Genomic DNA, 20,680 nt, shown 5'->3' with positions numbered 1-20,680 from the left:
GTAGAAGCATCAACATCATAGCTTGTTCTAATAATAGAATTAAAAGGCAACTTCATTCTCTTTCTAGGGAAGTGTTCCATACCTTTATTGAGAGGAAATTGATATTTAATATTATCTTCCCTCATATCAATAACAGCACCAACAGTTCGAAGAAAAGGTCTTCCCAATACAATAGGACAAGATGCATTGCATTCGATATCCAAAACAACAAAATCAACAGGGACAAGGTTATTGTTAACCGTAATATGCAATTTATCAATCCTCCCCAAAGGTTTCTTTTTAACATTATCGGCAAGATTAACATCCAAATAACAATTCTTCAATGGTGGCAAGTCAAGCATATCATAAATCTTTTTAGGCATAACAGAAATACTTGCACCAAGATCACATAAGGCATTACATTCAAAGTCATTGAATTTCATTTTAATGATGGGCTCCCAACCATCTTCTAACTTTCTAGGAATAGAAGTTTCAAGTTTTAGTTTCTCTTCTCTAGCTTTTATGAGCGCATTTGTAATTTGTTTTGTAAAGGCTAAATTTATAGCACTAGCATTGGGACTTTTAGCAAGTTTTTGTAAGAACTTTATAACTTCAGAGATGTGGCAATCATCAAAATCTAAATCATTATGAGCTACAGCAATGGGATCATTGTTCCCAAGGTTGGAAAAAATTTCAGCAGTTTTATCACAAGCGCTTTCAGCAGTTTTAGCAATTTCAGTGCAGTTTTGTACGCTTTGCACTAGGAGTAGAAACATTGCCAACACCAATTATTTTACCATTGATAGTAGGAGGTGCAGCAACATGTGAAGAATTAGCATTACTAGTGGTGGTAATAGTCCAAACTTTAGCTACATTATTCTCTTTAGCTAGTTTTTCATTTTCTTCTCTATCCCACCTAGCACGCAATTCAGCCATTAATCTTATATTCTCATTAATTCTAACTTGGATGGCATTTGTTGTAGTAGTAATCTTATTATCAATATCATTATTAGGCATAACTTTCAATTTTAAAAGATTAACATCGGAGGCAAGTCTATCAACTCTAGAAGCAATAGTATCAATTTTATCAAGCTTTTCCTCAACGGATTTGTTAAAAGCAGCTTTGTGTACTAATAAATTCTTTAAGCATAGCTTCAAGACCAGGGGGTACACTCCTATTATTATTGTAAGAATTCCCATAAGAATTACCATAACCATTACCATTAGCAGAAGGATATGGCCTATAGTTATTACCGGAGTTGTTCCTATAAGCATTGTTGTTGAAATTATTATTTTTAATGAAATTCACATCAACATTTTCTTCTTGAGCAACCAATGAAGCTAAAGGAACATTATTTGGATCAACATTAGATCTACCATTCACGAGCATAGACATAATCACATCAATCTTATCACTCAAGGAAGAGGTTTCTTCAACGAATTTACCTTCTTACCTTGTGGAGCTCTTTCCGTGTGCCATTCAGAGTAATTTATCATCATATCATCAAGAAGTTTTGTAGCCGCCCCCAATGTGATGGACATAAAGGTACCTCCAGCAGCTGAATCCAATAAATTCCGCGAAGAAAAATTTAGTCCCGCATAGAAGGTTTGGATAATCATCCAAGTAGTCAGTCCATGGGTTGGGCAATTCTTTACCAAAGTTTTCATTCTCTCCCATGCTTGAGCAACATGTTCAGTATCTAATTGCTTAAAATTCATTATGCTACTTCTCAAAGATATAATTTTAGCGGGAGGATAATATCTACCAATAAAAGCATCCTTGCATTTAGTCCATGAATCAATACTATTCTTAGGCAAAGATAGCAACCAATCTTTAGCTCTTCCTCTTAATGAGAAAGGAAACACTTTCAATTTAATAATATCACCATCTACATCTTTATACTTTTGCATTTCACAAAGTTCAACAAAATTATTGAGATGGGCAGCAGCATCATCAGAACTAACACCCGAAAATTGATCTCTCATAACCAAGTTCCAGTAAAGCAGGTTTAATTTCAAAGAATTCTGCTGTAGTAGCAGGTGGAGCAATAGGTGTGCATAGGAAATCATTATTATTTGCATTTGTGAAGTCACACAACTTAGTATTTTCAGGGGTATTCATTTTAGCAACGGTAAATAAAGCAAACTAGATAAAGTAAATGCAAGTAACTAATTTTTTTGTGTTTTTGATATAGAGAGCAAGACAGTAAATAAAGTAAAACTAGCAACTAATTTTTTTTGTGTTTTGTTTTAGTGCAGCAAACAAAGTAGTAAATAAAATAAAGCAAGACAAAAACAAAGTAAAGAGATTGAGAAGTGGAGACTCCCCTTGCAGCGTGTCTTGATCTCCCGGCAACGGCGCCAGAAATTTAGCTTGATACGCGTAGATGCACACGTCCGTTGGGAACCCCAAGTGGAAGGTATGATGCGTATAGAAGCAAGTTTCCCTCAGTATGAAACCAAGGTTTAATCGAACCAGTAGGAGCCAAGAAGCACGTTGAAGGTTGATGGTCGCGAAATATGATGCGGCGCAACACCAGGGATTCCTGCGCCAACGTGGAATCTGCACAACAAAACCAAAGTACTTTGCCCCAACGAAACAGTGAGGTTGTCAATCTCACCGGCTTGCTGTAACAAAGGATTAAACGTATCGAGTGGAAGATGTTTGCAAGAAAATAGTAAAACACAATTGCAGTAGAATTTATGCTATGTAAAGAATAGGACCGGGGTCCACAGTTCACTAGAGGTGTCTCTCCCATAAGATAAAGCATGTTGGGTGAACAAATTACAGTCGGGCAATTGACAAATAGAGAAAGGCATAACAATGCATACACATGATATGATAAATATAGTGAGATTTAATTGGGCATTACGACAAAGTACATAGACCGCCATCCAACTGCATCTATGCCTAAAAAGTCCACCTTCAGGTTATCATCCGAACCCCATTCAGTATTAAGTTGCTAAGCAACGGACAATTGCATTAAGTATGGTGCGTAATGTAATCAACAACTACATCCTTAGACATAGAATCAATGTTTTATCCCTAGTGGCAACAGACACAACACAACCTTAGAACTTTCCGTCACTCGTCCAGGTGTAAATGCAGGCATGAACCCACTATCGAGCATAAATACTCCCTCTTGGAGTTAAGAGTACAAACTTGGCCAGAGCCTCTACTAATAACGGAGAGCATGCAAGATCATAAACAACACATAAACAATAGATTGATAATCACCATAATCATAGTACTCTCTATCCATCGGATCCCGACAAACACAACATATAGAATTACATATAGATGATCTTGATCATGTTAGGCAGCTCACAAGATCCAACAATGAAGCACAACAAGGAGAAGACGACCATCTAGCTACTGCTATGGACCCATGGTCCAGGGGTGAACTACTCACTCATCACTCCGGAGGCGATCATGGCGATGAAGAGTCCTCCGGGAGATGAATCCCTCTCCGGCGAGGTGCCGGAGGCGATCTCCGAATCCCCCGAGATGGGATTCGCGGCGGCGGCGTCTCTGGAAGGTTTTCCGTATCGTGGCTCTCGGTACTGGGGGTTTCGCGACGGGAGCTTTAAGTAGGCGGAAGGGTAGGTCAGGGGGCCACACGAGGGGCCCAGGGGGCAGGTCGGCGCGGCCAGGGCTTGGGCCGCGCCGCCCTAGCTCCTGGCCACCTCGTGGCCCCACTTCGTTGACTCTTCGGTCTTCTGGAAGCTTCGTGCAAAAATAGGACCCTGGGCGAAAGTTTCGTCCAATTCCGAGAATATTTCCTTACTAGGATTTCTGAAACCAAAAACAGCAGAAAACAAGAATCGGCTCTTCGGCATCTTGTTAATAGGTTAGTTCCAGAAAATGCATAAATATGACATATAATGTGCATAAAACATGTAGGTATCATCAATAAAGTAGCATGGAACATAACAAATTATCGATACGTTGGAGACGTATCATGCGTCATAATATCGAAGAAGGATGGCGGGAACACCAACTCGAAACTGACAAGACATTGGACCACATCGTTCTGTAACCGTGGTAGAACTTCTGGATTGATTACCTTCTGAGAGATTGCATGGAGGAATGCACATAGCTTCACAATGGCTACTCGAACATTTTCCGGCGAGAGCCCCTCAAAGCAATCGGAAGCAATTGCGTCATAATCACGTGGCGGTCGTGAGACTTCAGGTTTTGGAACTTTTTCTCCGCCATGTTTATTATTCCCTTTATATTGGACGAGAATCCAGACGGGACCTTAATATCTGCTCAGGCATTCAAAAAAGATGACCTTCTCTTCTTTGGTCAGAGCGTAGCTGGCACGACCTTGAAACCATTCCGGATGCTGGTCATCAGGGTCTTTCAAGCGTTGTTGGTCCTGCCGTGCTTCCTTTGTATCATTTGTCTTCCCATACACGCCCAAGAAGCTTAGCAGGTTCACGCAAATATTCTTCGTAACATGCATCACGTCGATTGCAGAGCGGACATCTAGGACTTTCCAATATTCTAGCTTCCAGAATATAGATTTCTTCTTCCACATGGGTGCGTGCCCGTCAGCTCCCTTCGGAATTGATTGCCTCCAGGACCCTTTCCAAAGATGACTTTCAAATCCTTGACCATATCAAATACCTCAGCACCAGTGCGTTCCTCAGGCTTCGGCCGGTGATCTGCCTTGCCGTTGTAATGTTTGCCGCGCTTTCTTACGTTATGATTTTTGGGAAGAAATCGACGATGCCCCAGGTACACGTTCTTCTTACAATTTGGCAAATGTACACTTTCAGTCTCATGTAAGCAGTGCGTGCATGCATTGTATTCCTTATTTGATTGTCCCGAAAGGTTACTAAGAGCAGGCCAATCGTTGATGGTTACGAAAAGCAACGCTCGTAGGTCAAATTCCTCTTCTTTGTGCTCATCCCACATACGGACACCAGGTCTGCCCCACAACTGTAAACGTTCATCAACTAATGGCCTTAGGTACACATCGATGTCGTTGCCGGGTTGCTTCGGACCTTGGATGAGCACTGGCATCATAATGAACTTCCGCTTCATGCACAACCAAGGAGGAAGGTTGTAGATGCATAGAGTCACGGGCCAGGTGCTATGGCTGGAGCTCGCTCGCCGAAAGGATTCATGCCATCCGTACTTAGACCAAATCTTATGTTCCTTGCGTCGCCTGCAAAATCTTTAAACTCTCTCGTCGATCTTTCTCCATTGCGTTCCATCCGCGAGGTGTCTCAACTCCCCGTCCGACTTACGGTCCTCTTTGTGCCATCGCAACAACTTGGCATGCTCTTTGTTCCCGAACAGACGTTTCAACCGTGGTATTATAGGAGCATACCACATCACCTTGGCGGGAACCTTCTTCCCGGGTTTCGGCCCTCGACATCGTCACCGGGGTCATCGCCTCGATCTTATAACGCAATGCGGTGCATACCGGGCATTCATTCAAATTCTCGTATTCACTGCGGTAGAGGATGCGATCGTTGATGCATGCATGTATCTTCAGAACCTCTAAACCTAGAGGGCAGACAACCTTCTTTGCTTCATACGTACTGGAGGGCAACTCGTTATTCTTTGGAAACATATTCTTCAACATTTTCAGCAATTTTTCAAATCCCGAGTCAGCTACACACCTTCCTGTGCCTTCCATCTCAGCAAATCCAGTGTGCAGCCCAGCTTTTTCAGACCATTATCGCATCCTGGGTACAGCGACTTTTTGTGATCCTCTAACATGCGATCCAAATTCTCCCTCTCCTTTTCAGTTTCGCAGCGACTCCGTGCATCAGCAATGGTCCGACCAAGATCATCGGCGGGCTCATCACGTGCCTCTTCTTGATCACCTTCCCCTTCACCTTCCCCACCTTCGACATCATCCATGAAAGTATCACCGAAATGATCAAGATAGCTCTCATCGATGTCATCCCCTTCTTCATCTTCTTCCATTATAACCCCTCTTTCTCCATGCTTGGTCCAACAATTATAGCTTGGCATGAAACCATGCCGAATCAGGTGCAGGTGAACTTCCCTTGAGGAAGAGTAACCCTTCTGATTCTTACAGATCAACACATGGACAGGATAACAAAACCCCCCGCTTGTTCGCATTAGCCACTACGAGGAAATCTTTCAAACCCGTAGTGAATTCGCCGGAGAGTCGGCTAGCGTACATCCATTGCCGATTCATCTGCATTATTATAATACAAAATATATAATTAACCATCATGCATTTGTTAAACTAAATAGAAATTAAACAATGAACTACAAACATATGCATATTTTATCAATGACACATATATATGAAAGGTTCAAGTGTTGTTGCTAACCGCGATCGAGGAGGAAAAAATAAATGAGGAAGCTCGATCAAGTGTGGCTCCGACACTTCATATCATGTTTGTTTCATGCTCTTGGGACATTTCATCAAACACCTTGTGTGCATAAGAGGAGCCAAAAGCAAACCCTACACCCCCTTGTGAAGTTTGTGAAGAGAAGTGGGCACCAAATGGCTAAGTGCTGTGGGCTGGATGGTATATATAGGGGAGGGGCTTTAGTCGCGGTTGGCCTGGCCAACCGCAACTAAAGGCCTTTGGGCCGAGCTTGAGGACATTTAGTCGCGGTTGGCCGAGCCAACCGCGACTAAAGCCCCTCCCGTCCACCAGCTGGCCACCGAGCGCGCTGGGCCTGGGCATTTGGTCGCGGTTGGCCAACCGAGCCGCGACTAAAGGCCCCATTGGTCGCGGTTTTTGTATTTCCGCGACTAATGGGGCTGGACGGAAGGCCTTTTTTCTACCAGTGGAATTTGCTAATTCTCAACTAGCTTAGTGCTCAATCAACTTTAAAACAGATGGATGTTCATCGTGATTTGTGCTTCCATGAGTTGCAAGCAAAGTTGTAACGGAGTTTTTTCTTCTTTTGCAAGTTAGATTGTATTTGTGATTTTCTAGTTACAACTGAGATTTTTTTAGTTGCAAATTGGTTTGCATTCTTAAATCACAATTAAGTGGTAACTACTAAAACATTCACGGAATAAAAACATTCAGGTAATATTAAACTATGGGAATAACATCGCTCGACTGAGAATACCTTTTTTTATGCAGGAGGACTGGAACCAATATCAAATCAGCGTTAATCCGTTCTGTTTCTGTGCAGCACTCCTAAGAAAGGTCGGGGGCTGTTGTTTCGTCAAGCGATAGATTTGGCGTCTAAAATTGAGCTCCTACTACAAATTCTGCACATATGCAGAGACCGTAGTTCTGTTGTCTCCTCCGTTTAACGAGTACTCTTCTCTGTTCTTTTTCCGCGTGCAGATACTGAACACTCACCGAAAGCGAACCGAAAGAAGAGTCAAAACCTTGTTACCAACCGGGTCTTTTTTAATTGCATTGCAGGCTTGCAGCCAGACAGACCGGATGAATGATGCATACAAATTCAGTACGAGTACGAAGCTATAAACTGATAAATAGATATGTACTATATCCACTTAAAATTCCTTTAATTTCTGTTAAATCATCTGCACCAGTTAAATAGTATAATCAAATGAACAAATCATCACAAGTATGTGTCAACATTCTAGGTAGCTGATCCATTCTGGAGTACACTCACAGTCGAAAACAGGTGACTTGTCTGTCAATTCACCGTGGCCATTAATCTCAGTTACCTTTTTGATCAAGATCGAATCAACGCTAATCACATATGTTTCTGTGCAGCATTTCTAAGTTGGGTCGATCGGGCTGTTCTTTCGTCAAGTGACAGGTTTGGCGTGTAAAATTGAGCTCCTTCTACAATTCTGCACACACCAGAAGCAACTCGGAAGAAGATGCAACGCATGAAAGCATAGTAATAAGCCGTCTTGCATGTTGCTGCAATCTGATTATTCCAATAAAGAGCCACAAACTGATGACATATATCCTCTTAAAATTCCTTTCACTTGTATTGAAACTTATGCAATAGTCAAACGGTACAATCAAATGAACAAATCGTCATACCTACCGGTACGTATGTATCAATATTCTAGCTAGGTGATCCAAATCCCCTAGCTATATGCCCTATATATACAGCTCATAATCAAGAAATGGCGAACTTAGTGCATGACGACGGTGTCGAAGCAGTTGATGCCGTCGAACGCCAGCTCGAACCCAGCACGCCGCTGCGGCGCCGTCGGCTTGCCGGAGAAAAATCCCTGCTCCTTCTCAGCGTCCGCCTTCTTAGCCGTCGCCGGTTTAGCCGCGCTGCCGCCGGAGACAAGCTTGGTGATCGTACGTGTGGCCGTCACCGATGTGCCGTAGCCGTCCAGCGGCGCCTCGCAGAAGACAAGTGCCGTCAAGAACCTCTCCATGGCCATGGATGAGCTGTTACCGCTGCTCTGCTGCTGCACGATGAAGCGATAGATGGTACTCTGATGCTGCTGTCTTGCTCCGTTTGTTTTATGATGATAGAACTGCTTCGAGGTGGAGGTTTTATAGGAGTCCCAGTTGAAATCGTGTGCGCGTGCGGAAGCGGAGACTGCAGGTGTAGGAGCCGGAATCGGATGATTGCTTAGTCTCGGTTTGCACCAAGTCTACTCTGTCTCGATGCTAGGGCGTGCGGATCGCGGAACCCACCACTGCCACCAGGACGCCTTGGTTGATCTGATCCGATCCGGCCGCAGTGTGACATGACGTCAAGACGCATGCCGCCGTCGGATTAGTTACTCCTTAAGACATGTTTACTCCTTGCCGTTCAAAATAATTGCTTTAAAATAAATATATCTATTATTCTAAATCAGAGAAATTATTTAATTTTTGATCGAACCCTTCTTCTTTTCAGCAATTGAAGATTTACAATAAGGCCTAAAACGGGATAAATTTTAAATTACCAATGCTCAAGATAGGTTTTCTTGTGCATTAGGTCAAGCCGGTAAATTCACTGTCACATCTAGCATGCTGTGGAAGGTGATAAAATATCAAGAATAACATGTGCGATATGGCTCCATTGACAGCGATGAGCAACACTTACACACCCTAGCTTGTGCAATGGGATAATCTTTCCTATTGAATCCATGAAACTCCGAAAATATGCAGTGGGTCCCAAATTACTGTGGGCATTAAAATCTGCATTTCCATACCTCTATATATCCGAACAAAAGATTTACATGTAGAGCATGAGCGTAGAGTATGTGCGTCCGATATTTTATACTTAAATTTGAAAGTATGTAGTTTGGGAAAAAAATAAATATTTTGAATGAACATTCTGAAGGAAATTTCATTCCGAATTTTCTGTAATTTAGTGGCCGGTACACTGTGTAACTTAGTGGCCATTACTCTCAAAGGTCTTTTGCATCCAAATGAAAAAGAGCGCACTCATGTTTTTCTCTGACCGTTTGATTTCAGAGGGAGCGCTACGAAGCTCTGCTGGTTGTTACCATCATACTGCATGCTTTCTCGTTCCATGTTTTTTTTTGAAATGGGGTATCTCCCCAGCCTCTGCATCAATCGATGCACACAACTGTTTTATTTCATCGTTTAAAAATTCAAGATTCATGCATGTTTTAATCTTCTAGTGAGCTGCCAGCCGCCCTGGTTGTATATAGCCCGAGCGACCGTATCCAGACAGGTACACCCAGAATCCATATGTGCACGTTGAGACTTCGGCAGAAGATAATACCACTCGTGGATCCAATGTGTAACCATTCGGATAACCTATAGAAAATGAGAGTTCGTGTTTCTCGTTCCATGGTGAAGTCAGTTAGTGGAGAATGTCTTGAAAGCCAAGATCTGAGGACTAGCAATAGTGATTCGAGTCTTTGTTGCAATTAGAAATTGGCTTGGTAATTCATGACTTGAAGCAGTAAGAGGGGGCGGCAAAAAAGGGGAAGTTCAAAGTCTTACCTTGCAGGATGAAATTCAAAGGTCTGGGCTTAATTGGTTGTGTCTGGCAATGGTCTTATTGAAGACATTGTTTTGTGAGAAAAACTTTCTCCAAGGTGAACACCTAAGATGTATGATCGGGCGACGATGACACTTCAAAAATGTTTCCTTCTTAGTGGCGTCGCTTTCGGAGAAGCTGGGCTTCTAGTGATGTTTTGATGGTGTTAGTACGTCTGTTAAAAGAAATAGATCACTGCAACAGGACATTTTTATTGTAATTCTTCTTATTGTTTGGGTTGTGTGTATCTGTAATGTCGCTAGGGAAATATGTTGTTGCAGAGACTATGTGTAACTGGTATCTTCGCAATTCGATATTAATATATATTCTTTGTCAAAAATCCAAAAAAAGAAGAAGTGATTTTTAGGAATTTGCTAATTATCAACTAGCTTAGTGCTCAATCAACTTTAAAACAGATGGATATTAATCGTGATTTGTGCTTCCATGAGTTGCAAGCAAAATTGTAACGGAGTTTTTTCTACTTTTGCAAGTTAGATTGTATCTGTGATTTTCTAGTTGCAACTGAGATTTTTTTTAGTTACAAATTAGTTTGCATGCCTAAATCACAATTAAGTGGTATCTACTAAAACATTCACGGAATAAAAACATTCAGGTAATTAATACAATATTAAACTACGGGAATAACATCGCTGGACTGTGAATACCTTTTTTTATGCAGGAGGACCGGAACCAAAATCAAATCAGCGTTAATCCGTTCTGTTTCTGTGCAGCACTCCTAAGAAAGGTCGGGGGCTGTTGTTTCGTCAAGCGATAGATTTGGCGTCTAAAATTGAGCTCCTACTACAAATTCTGCACATATGCAGAGACCGTAGTTTTGTTGTCCCCTCCGTTTAACGAGTACTCTTCTTTGTTCTTTTTCCGCGTGCATATACTGAACACTCACCGAAAGCGAACCGAAAGAAGAGTCAAAACCTTATTACCAACCGGGTCTTTTTTTAATTGCGTTGCAGGCTTGCAGCCAGACAGACCGGATGAATGATGCATACAAATTCAGTACGAGTACGAAGCTATAAACTGATAAATAGATATGTACTATATCCACTTAAAATTCCTTTAATTTCTGTTGAATCATCTGCACCAGTTAAATAGTATAATCAAATGAACAAATCATCACAAGTACGTGTCAACATTCTAGGTAGCTGATCCATTCTGGAGTACACTCACAGTCGAAAACAGGTGACTTGTCTGGCAATTCACCGTGGCCATTAATCTCAGTTACCTTTTTGATCAAGATCGAATCAACGCTAATCACATATGTTTCTGTGCAGCATTTCTAAGTTGGGTCGATCGGGCTGTTCTTTCGTCAAGTGACAGGTTTGGCGTGTAAAATTGAGCTCCTTCTACAATTCTGCACACACCAGAAGAAGATGCAACGCATGAAAGCATAGTAATAAGCCGTCTTGCATGTTGCTGCAATCTGATTATTCCAATAAAGAGCCACAAACTGATGACATATATCCTCTTAAAATTCCTTTCACTTGTATTGAATCTTATGCAATAGTCAAACGGTACAATCGAATGAACAAATCATCATACCTACCGGTACGTATGTATCGACATTCTAGCTAGTTGATCCAAATCCCCTAGCTATATGCCCTATATATACAGCTCATAATCAAGAAATGGCGAACTTAGTGCATGACGACGGTGTCGAAGCAGTTGATGCCGTCGAACGCCAGCTCGAACCCAGCACGCCGCTGCAGCGCCGTCGGTTTGCCGGAGAAGAATCCCTGCTCCTTCTCAGCGTCCGCCTTGTTAGCCGTCGCCGGTTTAGCCGCGCTGCCGCCGGAGACAAAGCTTGGTGATCGTACGCGTGGGCGTGGCCGTCACCGATGTGCCGTAGCCGTCCAGCGGCGCCTCGCAGAAGACAAGTGCCGTCAAGAACCTCTCCATGGCCATGGACGTGCTGTTACCGCTGCTCTGCTGCTCGATGAAGCGAGAGATGAACTTCGATGCTTGTGTCTTTGTCCGTTTGTTTTCTGATCGAACTGCTTCGAGCTGGAGGTTTTATAGGAGTCCCAGTTGAAACCGTGTGCGTGTTCGGAAGCAGAGACTGCACGTACGTGTAGGAGACGGAGTCGGAGAGAATTGCTTCGTCTCGGTTTGCACCAAGTCTACTCTGTCTTTTTTTTTACGTGAAGTCTACTCTGTCTGAGCCAGTCGTGACACGGAACTACCAAATGGGTAGCGTTTGTCACATGACTACCAGTTTTGGGGCATGTTCATGACGAAGAGCACTGATTTTCCAATTTATGGGTCTTAATCCAGTTTCTAACAGTTGGGACCCACTGTCAGGTCCTACGTGGCAAAAGCAAATGACTTTTTTCCGCTAATTTTACACAAAACCCCCTATCTCCTTTTCCCAAAAAGCAATCAAGGCCACACGAGCGCTCTCCCCATCGCCGGCAAGCGCACACGAGCTCTCCGATGGTCAGCGCTGTCCGTGCTCCAGCAGTGGCGGCAGCAGGGCAAGCGGCGGCGGCGGCTGGTAGGCCGCTGGTACCTAGTATGCCGTCCACGCTGCCTGCCACACACGCTGCGGCGTGCCTCGCCCGCGCCGCCTCGCACGCCTCACGATCTACAGTCAACGCTCGCTCCACGCGTCCTGCTCGCTCACGGCACTGATGACCCACAAGTATAGGGGATCGCAACAGTCTTCGAGAGAAGTATTACCCAATTTATTGATTCGACACAAGGGAAGACAAAGAATACTTGTAAGCCTCAACAGCGGAGTTGTCAATTCAGCTGCACCTGGAAACAGACTTGCTCGCAAGAGTTTATCAGTAGCAACAGTTTTATGGCAGTAGGAATAGTGAAATAACAGCAGCGGTGAAATAAAGACAGCAGTAGTGATTATAGTAAACAGCAGGATTAAAATACTGTAGGCACAGGGACGGATGAACGGGCGTTGCATGGATGAGAGAATTTATATAACAATCATGGTAGGGCATTTGCAGGTATAATAAAGCGGTATCCAAGTACTAATCAATCAATAGGCATGTGTTCCATATATAGTCGTACGTGCTCGCAATGAGAAACTTGCACAACATCTTTTGTCCTACCAGCCGGTGGCAGCCGGGCCTCTAGGGAAACTACTGGAAATTAAGGTACTCCTTTTAATAGAGTACCGGAGCAAAGAATTAACACTCCGTGAACACATGTGATCCTCACATCACCGCCTTCCCCTCCGGTTGTCCCAATTTCTGTCACTTTGGGGTCTCGGGTTCCGGACAGCAACATGTGTATACAACTTGCAGGTAAGATCATAAAACAATGCATATCATGATGAAACAATAACATGTTCAGATCTGAGATCATGACACTCGGGCCCTAGTGACAAGCATTAAGCATAACAAGTTGCAACAATATCATAAAAGTAACATCTACGGATACTAGGCACCATGCCCTAACAATCTTGTGACTATTACATGATCAATCTCATCCAATCCCTACCATCCCCTTCAGCCTACAGCGGGGGAATTACTCACACATGGATGGGGGAAACATGGCTGGTCGATGGAGAGGCGTCGGTGGTGATGGCGGTGAAGATCCCCTCCAATTCCCCGTCCCGACGGAGTGCCAGAACGGAGTTTCTGGTCCCGAGGCGGAGTTTCGTGATGGCGGTGGCGTACTGGATGGTCTCTGGAAATATGGTCGAACCCCCGGCGTTTTTAGGTCGAAGGATATATGTAGTCCAAAGGCGAGCGTCGGGGGGCCGCCGAGGCGCCCACACAACAAGGCGGAGCGCCCCCCTCCTGGGCCGCGCCGGCCTAGTGTGTGGGGGCCCACCTGGCTTGCCCTTCTGGCTCCGTCAATATTCTGGAAAAATAGGAGCTTTCGCATAAATTCCGAGGATTTTCCTTAAAGTTGGATTTCTGCACAAAAACGAGACACCAGAGCAATTCTGCTGAAAACAGCGTTAGTCCGTGTTAGTTGTATCCAAAATACACAAATTAGAGGCAAAACAATAGCAAAAGTGTTTGGGAAAGTAGATACGTTTTGGACGTATCAACTCCCCCAAGCTTAGCTTATTGCTTGTCCTCAAGCAATTCAGTTAACAACTGAGTGCGATAAAAGAACTTTCACGAACACATTTGTTAATATAATGTAAATATTCTCATGATATGGCAAGTGCTTAAGCAATTCATAATAAGGTACATGCAAATAAAGTCATCTAGTAATCGTGTCAATCATAAAAGAGATACCAACAAACTAATAACAAGCATCATGAAACACTTCAATAAGCAAGATTGCAATGTTCATAGAAAGATATGATAAAGTGGTATCTCGCTTGCCTGTATTTTTAGCAAAACATAAATGCCCATGCACCTCTGAAGTTCATAGAAAAACTAGAAGTAAATTTGTCAAAGATAAAAGCATCAAAGTTATACCACAGCTGATCATATTTTGGGACAAGCATATTATACTAAGAATGACAGTCATGCTCTCAAGAAAGTGCTCAAAGAAAGGATGGTGACTCAACATAAAAGTAAAAGATTGACCCTTCGCAGAGGAAAGTAGGGATTAACATGTGCTAGAGCTTTTCATTTTTTCAAAGACAGAAATAAAATTATTTTGAGAGGTGTTTGTTGTTGTCAACGAATGATAGTGGGTACTCTAACCACCTCGCCTACCAGACTCTCAAGAGCGGCTCCCATGAAGGACGTTATCTCTACCAAAGCAAGGTAGATCATCCCTCTTCTCTTTTGTTTACACATGTATTTTAGTTTCATTATGGATGACACTCCCCCAACCTTTGCTTACACAAGCCATGGCTAACCGAATCCTCGGGTGCCTTCCAACATTCACATACCATGGGGAAGTGTCTATTTGCAAGTTAAGTTGCTTACCGATGAATCAGAGCAAAACACGTGAAGAGAATTATTAATGAAGGTTGATTAATTGGGGCTGGGAACCCCGTTGCCAGCTCTTTTTTGCAAAATTATTGGATAAGCGGATGTGCCACTAGTCCATTGGTGAAAGTCTATCCGGAGTAAATGACAAGGTTGAAAGATAAAAAACCACATATTTCCTCATGAGCTATAAAACATTAACACAAATTGAGAAATAGTTTGAAGGTTTAAAGGTAGCACATGAGAATTTACTTGGAATGGTTTGAAATGCCATGCATAGGTATTTATGGTGGACACTTTGGAATAACTTGGTTTTCAGATGTTTGGAAGCACGAGCAGCGTTCCCGCTCAGTACAAGTGGAGGCTAGCAATAGACTGGGAAGCGACAATCAAGAGAGCATTAACTATCATAATCATGCTTGCGACAAAATAAAATTAACGGAGGTATAAAAGTGATACAAGAACTCTGAAGCTAAGTAGATCATCGAGGCTTAATTGACTTTTGTTTAGTCATGTGCATGCGTGAGCATGTGCCAAGTCAATTCAAATGAATTATTTAGAGGAAGATACCACAATGTCATACCGATCTATGAATAAAACAATGCAAGCAAATATCCATGACATGCTACTCATTATTAATAGATTGGAACTAATCATGAGAGATCATAAACTACTAAACTTCATTAAATGACATATACCTCACATGAACCAACTAAGCATGCTCACATGGACGAGTATATGTAAAAAAATGAAAACAAATAGAGTTCATACCAGCCTCTCACCACAGTCAAGTTGCCGTATCGTCATTATTGCCTTTCACTTGTGCAGCTTGAATAATAATATGAAATGAAACCAAGCTCCAACCACCGGAGACCTCTGAACTCCCTAATGAACTTTACAAAACCAAAGAAGAACAACAAATATTTTTGGTGTTTTCGGGTTAGAAACAAGAATAAAAGGAAATAAGAAAACAAAGCAAAATCTTTTTGGGTTTTCTCATAGCAAACCAACGATAGCAAATAAAGTGAAATAAGAGCAAAGAACCAAATAAACAAATGGTGAAGAGAAACAACAGAAATATTTTTGATCTTTTTGTGTTTTAGGAAAGAAACAAAGCGAAGACAAGAGAATGCAAACTAACAGAAACACAGAAAAACAGGATGGCGGAAATCTGCCAAAACTTGACAGCAGTACAGAAATCGAATTTAACAAAAATCTTCCGTTACTCAGCTCAAAAAGTGTTCAACTAATGAAAGTTAGATAACAACCTGGGGCACATGCTAAAAAATTTGCAACTCAAAATAACGTTCTGGCTGTGCGTACGAATTTTTTTGGTAACGGCTCAGAATCTGTTTTTGGACAGCACTTCCCCAAATATCATCTCCCTCTCATTAGAAAACCACTCTAAGAACTCAACAAGTATGTACAAGTATCCAGCAACCATAATATGCAAAGAATGAGTGATGCCGGTATACCTCCCCCCAAGCTTAGGCTTTTGGCCTAAGTGGAGTTCATTCCCAACGAGGGTCGGGGTTCCACACTGGTGGATCGTACATGGAGTGATAATAAGGCCCCTGCGCAGAAGAATGTCGTGGAGGCTCCATATGACCATAATGTTGATATGAGGAGCTCGCTGCATCGGATGAAGAGTCGAGGTGCTCCTTGGCCTCCTCCGTGCCGTCCCTTGCATGATGGCCTTCCCTTTCTATGTATGCATTTAGCTCATTTTCTGTGACCGACCACCCTTTCCCCGGAATCAAGGTTAAGCAGAACAGGTGCAGGCAATCGTACTAGTTTTTCAATTTTCTTAGTTATTCTCCAATTTTTCTTATAAAATGTTATCCTATAATACAGGTTGTTCAAATTAGACGTATCTGAAATAAACTCATGTTTAATCATGGAAACAACATCAAGTTTCTCCATGGAGAGCGGAATATCTAGATGGTGAGGTTCTACACCATGCATAGCTAATAAGCGAGAGGCGATGAGACCTCCACAAATTCCTCCCTTCTCACGGTTAGTAGCAAGTCTACAAGCTATTAAAGCACCCAAATTATAAGTCCTATCCTGTTGCAAAGCAGCAGCTAAGAAAGCCATATCTTGGACAGACAACTTACTTGCATTCTTTCTAGCAAGAACACACTTTGTAACGAAATAAGCAAAGTAGCGGATAGCTGGGACTTGAATGCTACTGATCTTACCACCATCATCGGAGAAGCTTCTCCCTTGACAAATCATTGTATAAAGACTCGAGAGCTCCCGCGGCGTTCCCCTGACCTTCTCGCAGGATCCCCATTGTGGCACTCTAATTGCTGCACAAAAATCAGTAAATGGCAAGTTGACAGTTTTGTTATAAATCTTGTATCTGACCATGGGGTTAGTTTGGGACCGATGAAATTCGAAATCCTGCACCACCGACATTGTTAGTTTCGCATATTGGTAAGGTTCACCAACAGTAAAACTTTCCAACCCTGCATTGGAAATCAGTGTTTGAACATCTTGCAGGATTCCTGCATTCCGCATAAAATCAGTGCATGGGTAATAAGAGGGGTATACTCCCTCTTCGCGGTGAACTCTCATGACTTGTTGCACCTCCAATTCTTGTTGGTTTAGTTGGTGCCTACTTCCTTCCATTTTCTGAATTTTTTCAACAATCATTATAAAATTTGATTTCAAGGTATATAATTGAAGAAAACTACTATAGGAACTTGCTAGAGTACTAAACATGCATCAAAACTAGTTTCTACCACTTAGAACAAGCATGCAAGCTCACTAAACATGTTACCTACAGCAGCAAAATATTCAAGATATACTCAATCAAAACTAAATTCTAATTGGATAATCAAAGGAGTCACATACCGGAGAGCAAATGTGCCAAATTTCAGACAGAAATCTGGGCTGAGCAAAGAGATCGATAAATCTCGAGTTCTTGAGCAGAAACGCGAGTGAGAGAAAGTGAGTACGAGTTTTTTTGGGAGAGAGAAGAGAATGGGTGAAAGAGATGATGAAGTGGGGCAAGGAGGGGCCCACACACCAGGGTGGCGCGCCCCCCTTGCTGGCCGCGCCGGCCTGTGGGGTGCCACCCTGGGGTGCCCCACTCGGTCATCCCCGTGTGCTCCCGTGTGCCCCTTCGAAAAATAAGACTACCAGTATAATTTTTGTAAATTTTTGAGAACTTCGAAAAATGCACATTTCTGGGTGTTAAAGTAATTATTACTGCGCATGAAAATGATTTCCAAAATCTTAAACAACTAAAGCATATTGCAAAGCAAAAAGTGCTGCGGCAAGTAAAACAAGTGGAGGGAGAAAGAAAGAAAGAAATGTTGTTTAGCTCTCTTATGCATTAAAATATACTTGTTAACAAGGTTGATCAAGTCTTGCTACCAAATAAATTTTTATATGACATAAGAAGAAATAAACCTCAAATCAATCATGTTACCTTATATTGAATTGATATAGATCCAATCACAAGAGTTTGATATTCTTCTTTAGGCTCATATATAGGACAATCAATGGATCCCACCTTGATAGTTTTCACATTAAAAATTGTATTAACTCCATATACTTTATCAATCCTCTTGGGAAAATAGACAGTATGTTCCTTGTCATCAACATTGAAAGTAACCTTGCCTTTATTGCAATCAATAACAGCCCCTACAGTATTAAGAAAGGGTCTTCCAAGAATAATAGACATATTATCATCTTCAGGCATTTCCAACACAACAAAATCAGTTAATATCAAGCAATGTTGAGTAACTTGAACAGAAATATTTTCACATACACCAACAGGAATAGCAGTAGATTTATCAGTCATTTGCAAAGATATATCAGTTGGTATCAACTTATCTAAATCAAGTCTCTTGTAAAGAAAAAAGGCATTACACTAACTCCTGCTTCCAAATCACATAGAGCAGTTCTAACATAATTATTCTTGATAGAACAAGGAATAGTTGGTATACCTGGGTCTCCCAGCTTCTTTGGAACCTTACCATTAAAGGAGTAATTAGCGAGTGATACGTCTCCGACGTATCGATAATTTCTTATGTTCCATGCTACATTATTGATGATATCTACATGTTTTATACACATTATATGTCGTATTTACGCATTTTCCGGCACTAACCTATTAACAAGATGCCGAAGAGCCAGTTGCTGTTTTCTGCTGATTTTGGTTTCAGAAATCCTAGTAAGGAAATATTCTCGGAATTGGACGAAATCAACGCCCAGGGTCCTATTTTTGCACGAAGCTTCCAGAAGACCGAAGGGGAAAGGAAGTGGGGCCACGAGGCGCCGCCACACTAGGGCGGCGCGGCCCAGGTCTTGGCCGCGCGGCCCAGGTCTTGGCCGCGCGGCCCAGGTCTTGGCCGCGCGGCCCTGGTGTGTGGGGCCCTCGTGTGGCCCCCCGCGTTGCCCTTCCGCCTACTTAAAGTCTTCGTCGCGAAACCCTCTATACCGAGAGCCACGATACGGAAAACCTTCCAGAGACGCCGCCGCCGCCAATCCCATCTCGGGGGATTCAGGAGATCGCCTCCGGCACCCTGCCGGAGGGGAATCATCTCCCGGAGGACTCTTCATCGCCATGATCGCCTCCGGAGTGATGAGTGAGTAGTTCACCCCTGGACTATGGGTCCATAGCAGTAGATAGATGGTCGTCTTCTCCTAATTGTGCTTCATTGTTGGATCTTGTGAGCTGCCTAACATGATCAAGATCATCTATCTGTAATACTATATGTTGTGTTTGTCGGGATCCGATGGATAGAGAATACTATGTTATGGTGATTATCAATCTATTACCTATGTGTTGTTTATGATCTTGCATGCTCTCCGTTATTAGTAGAGGCTCTGGCCAAGTTTTTGCTCTTAACTCAAGAAGGAGTATTTATGCTCGATAGTGGGTTCATGCCTCCATTAAATCCGGGACAAAGGATGTAAAGTTCTAAGGTTGTGGATGTGCTGTTGCCACTAGGGATAAAACATTGATGCTATGTCTAAGGATGTAGTTGTTGATTACATTACGCACCATACTTAATGCAATTGTCCGTTGCTTGCAACTTAATACGAGAAGGGGTTCGGATGATAAACCTGAAGGTGGACTTTTTAGGCATAGATGCATGCTGGATGGCGGTCTATGTACTTTGTCGTAATGCCCTGATTAAATCTCACTATATTTATCATATCATGTATGTGCATTGTTATGCCCTCTCTATTTGTCAATTGCCCGACCGTAATTTGTTCACCCAACATGCTTTAATCTTATGGGAGAGACACCTCTAGTGAACCGTGGACCCCGGTCCTATTCTTTACATCACATACAATCTATCGCAATTGTTCTTTACTCGTTTTCTTCGCAAACAATCATCTTCCACACAATACGGTTAATCCTTTGTTACAGCAAGCCGGTGAGATTGACAACCTCACTCGTTTTGTTGGGGCAAAGTACTTTGGTTGTGTTGTGCAGGTTCCACGTTGGCGCCGGAATCCCCGGTGTTGCACCGCATCACATTTCGCCACCATCAACCTTCAACGTGCTTCTTGGCTCCTCCCGGTTCGATTAAACCTTGGTTTCTTTCCGAGGGAAAACTTGCCACTGTGCGCATCATACCTTCCTCTTGGGGTTCCCAACGGACGTGTACATCTACGCGCATCAAGCCTGTTTTCTGGCGCCGTTGCCGTGGAGATCAAGACACGCTGCAAGGGGAGTCTCCACTTCCCAATCTCTTTACTTTGTTTTTGTCTTGCTTTATTTTATTTACTACTTTGTTTGCTGCACTTAAACAAAACACAAAAAAATTAGTTGCTAGTTTTACTTTATTTACTGTCTTGTTCTCTATATCAAAAACACAAAAAAAAATTAGTTACTTGTCTTTATTTACTTAGTTACTTTTACTACTGTTATCATGAGTAATCATGAAGTTGAAGTTCATTC

The 20,680-nt window shown here is 42.5% G+C and overlaps 1 protein-coding gene and 1 pseudogene across 1 annotated transcript; both read right to left on the bottom strand.

Annotated features, from left to right (window-relative positions):
* Window positions 1-7,889: 7,889 nt before the first annotated feature.
* On the bottom strand, window positions 7,890-8,388 carry LOC124682780. The gene has a single exon (XM_047217397.1). It carries the CDS (start codon window positions 8,316-8,318, stop codon window positions 8,058-8,060), a length of 261 nt encoding a protein of 86 aa, XP_047073353.1. The 5' UTR covers window positions 8,319-8,388; the 3' UTR covers window positions 7,890-8,057.
* Window positions 8,389-11,361: 2,973 nt separating this feature from the next.
* On the bottom strand, window positions 11,362-11,860 carry LOC124682779 (annotated as a pseudogene).
* Between the last annotated feature and the right edge of the window lie 8,820 nt (window positions 11,861-20,680).

Source organism: Lolium rigidum, chromosome 1 (genome assembly GCF_022539505.1).
Source record: "Lolium rigidum isolate FL_2022 chromosome 1, APGP_CSIRO_Lrig_0.1, whole genome shotgun sequence".
Taxonomy (NCBI): domain Eukaryota; kingdom Viridiplantae; phylum Streptophyta; class Magnoliopsida; order Poales; family Poaceae; genus Lolium; species Lolium rigidum.
Note: the sequence above shows the minus strand (reverse complement) of the source record. Positions and strands in the feature narration are given on the sequence as shown.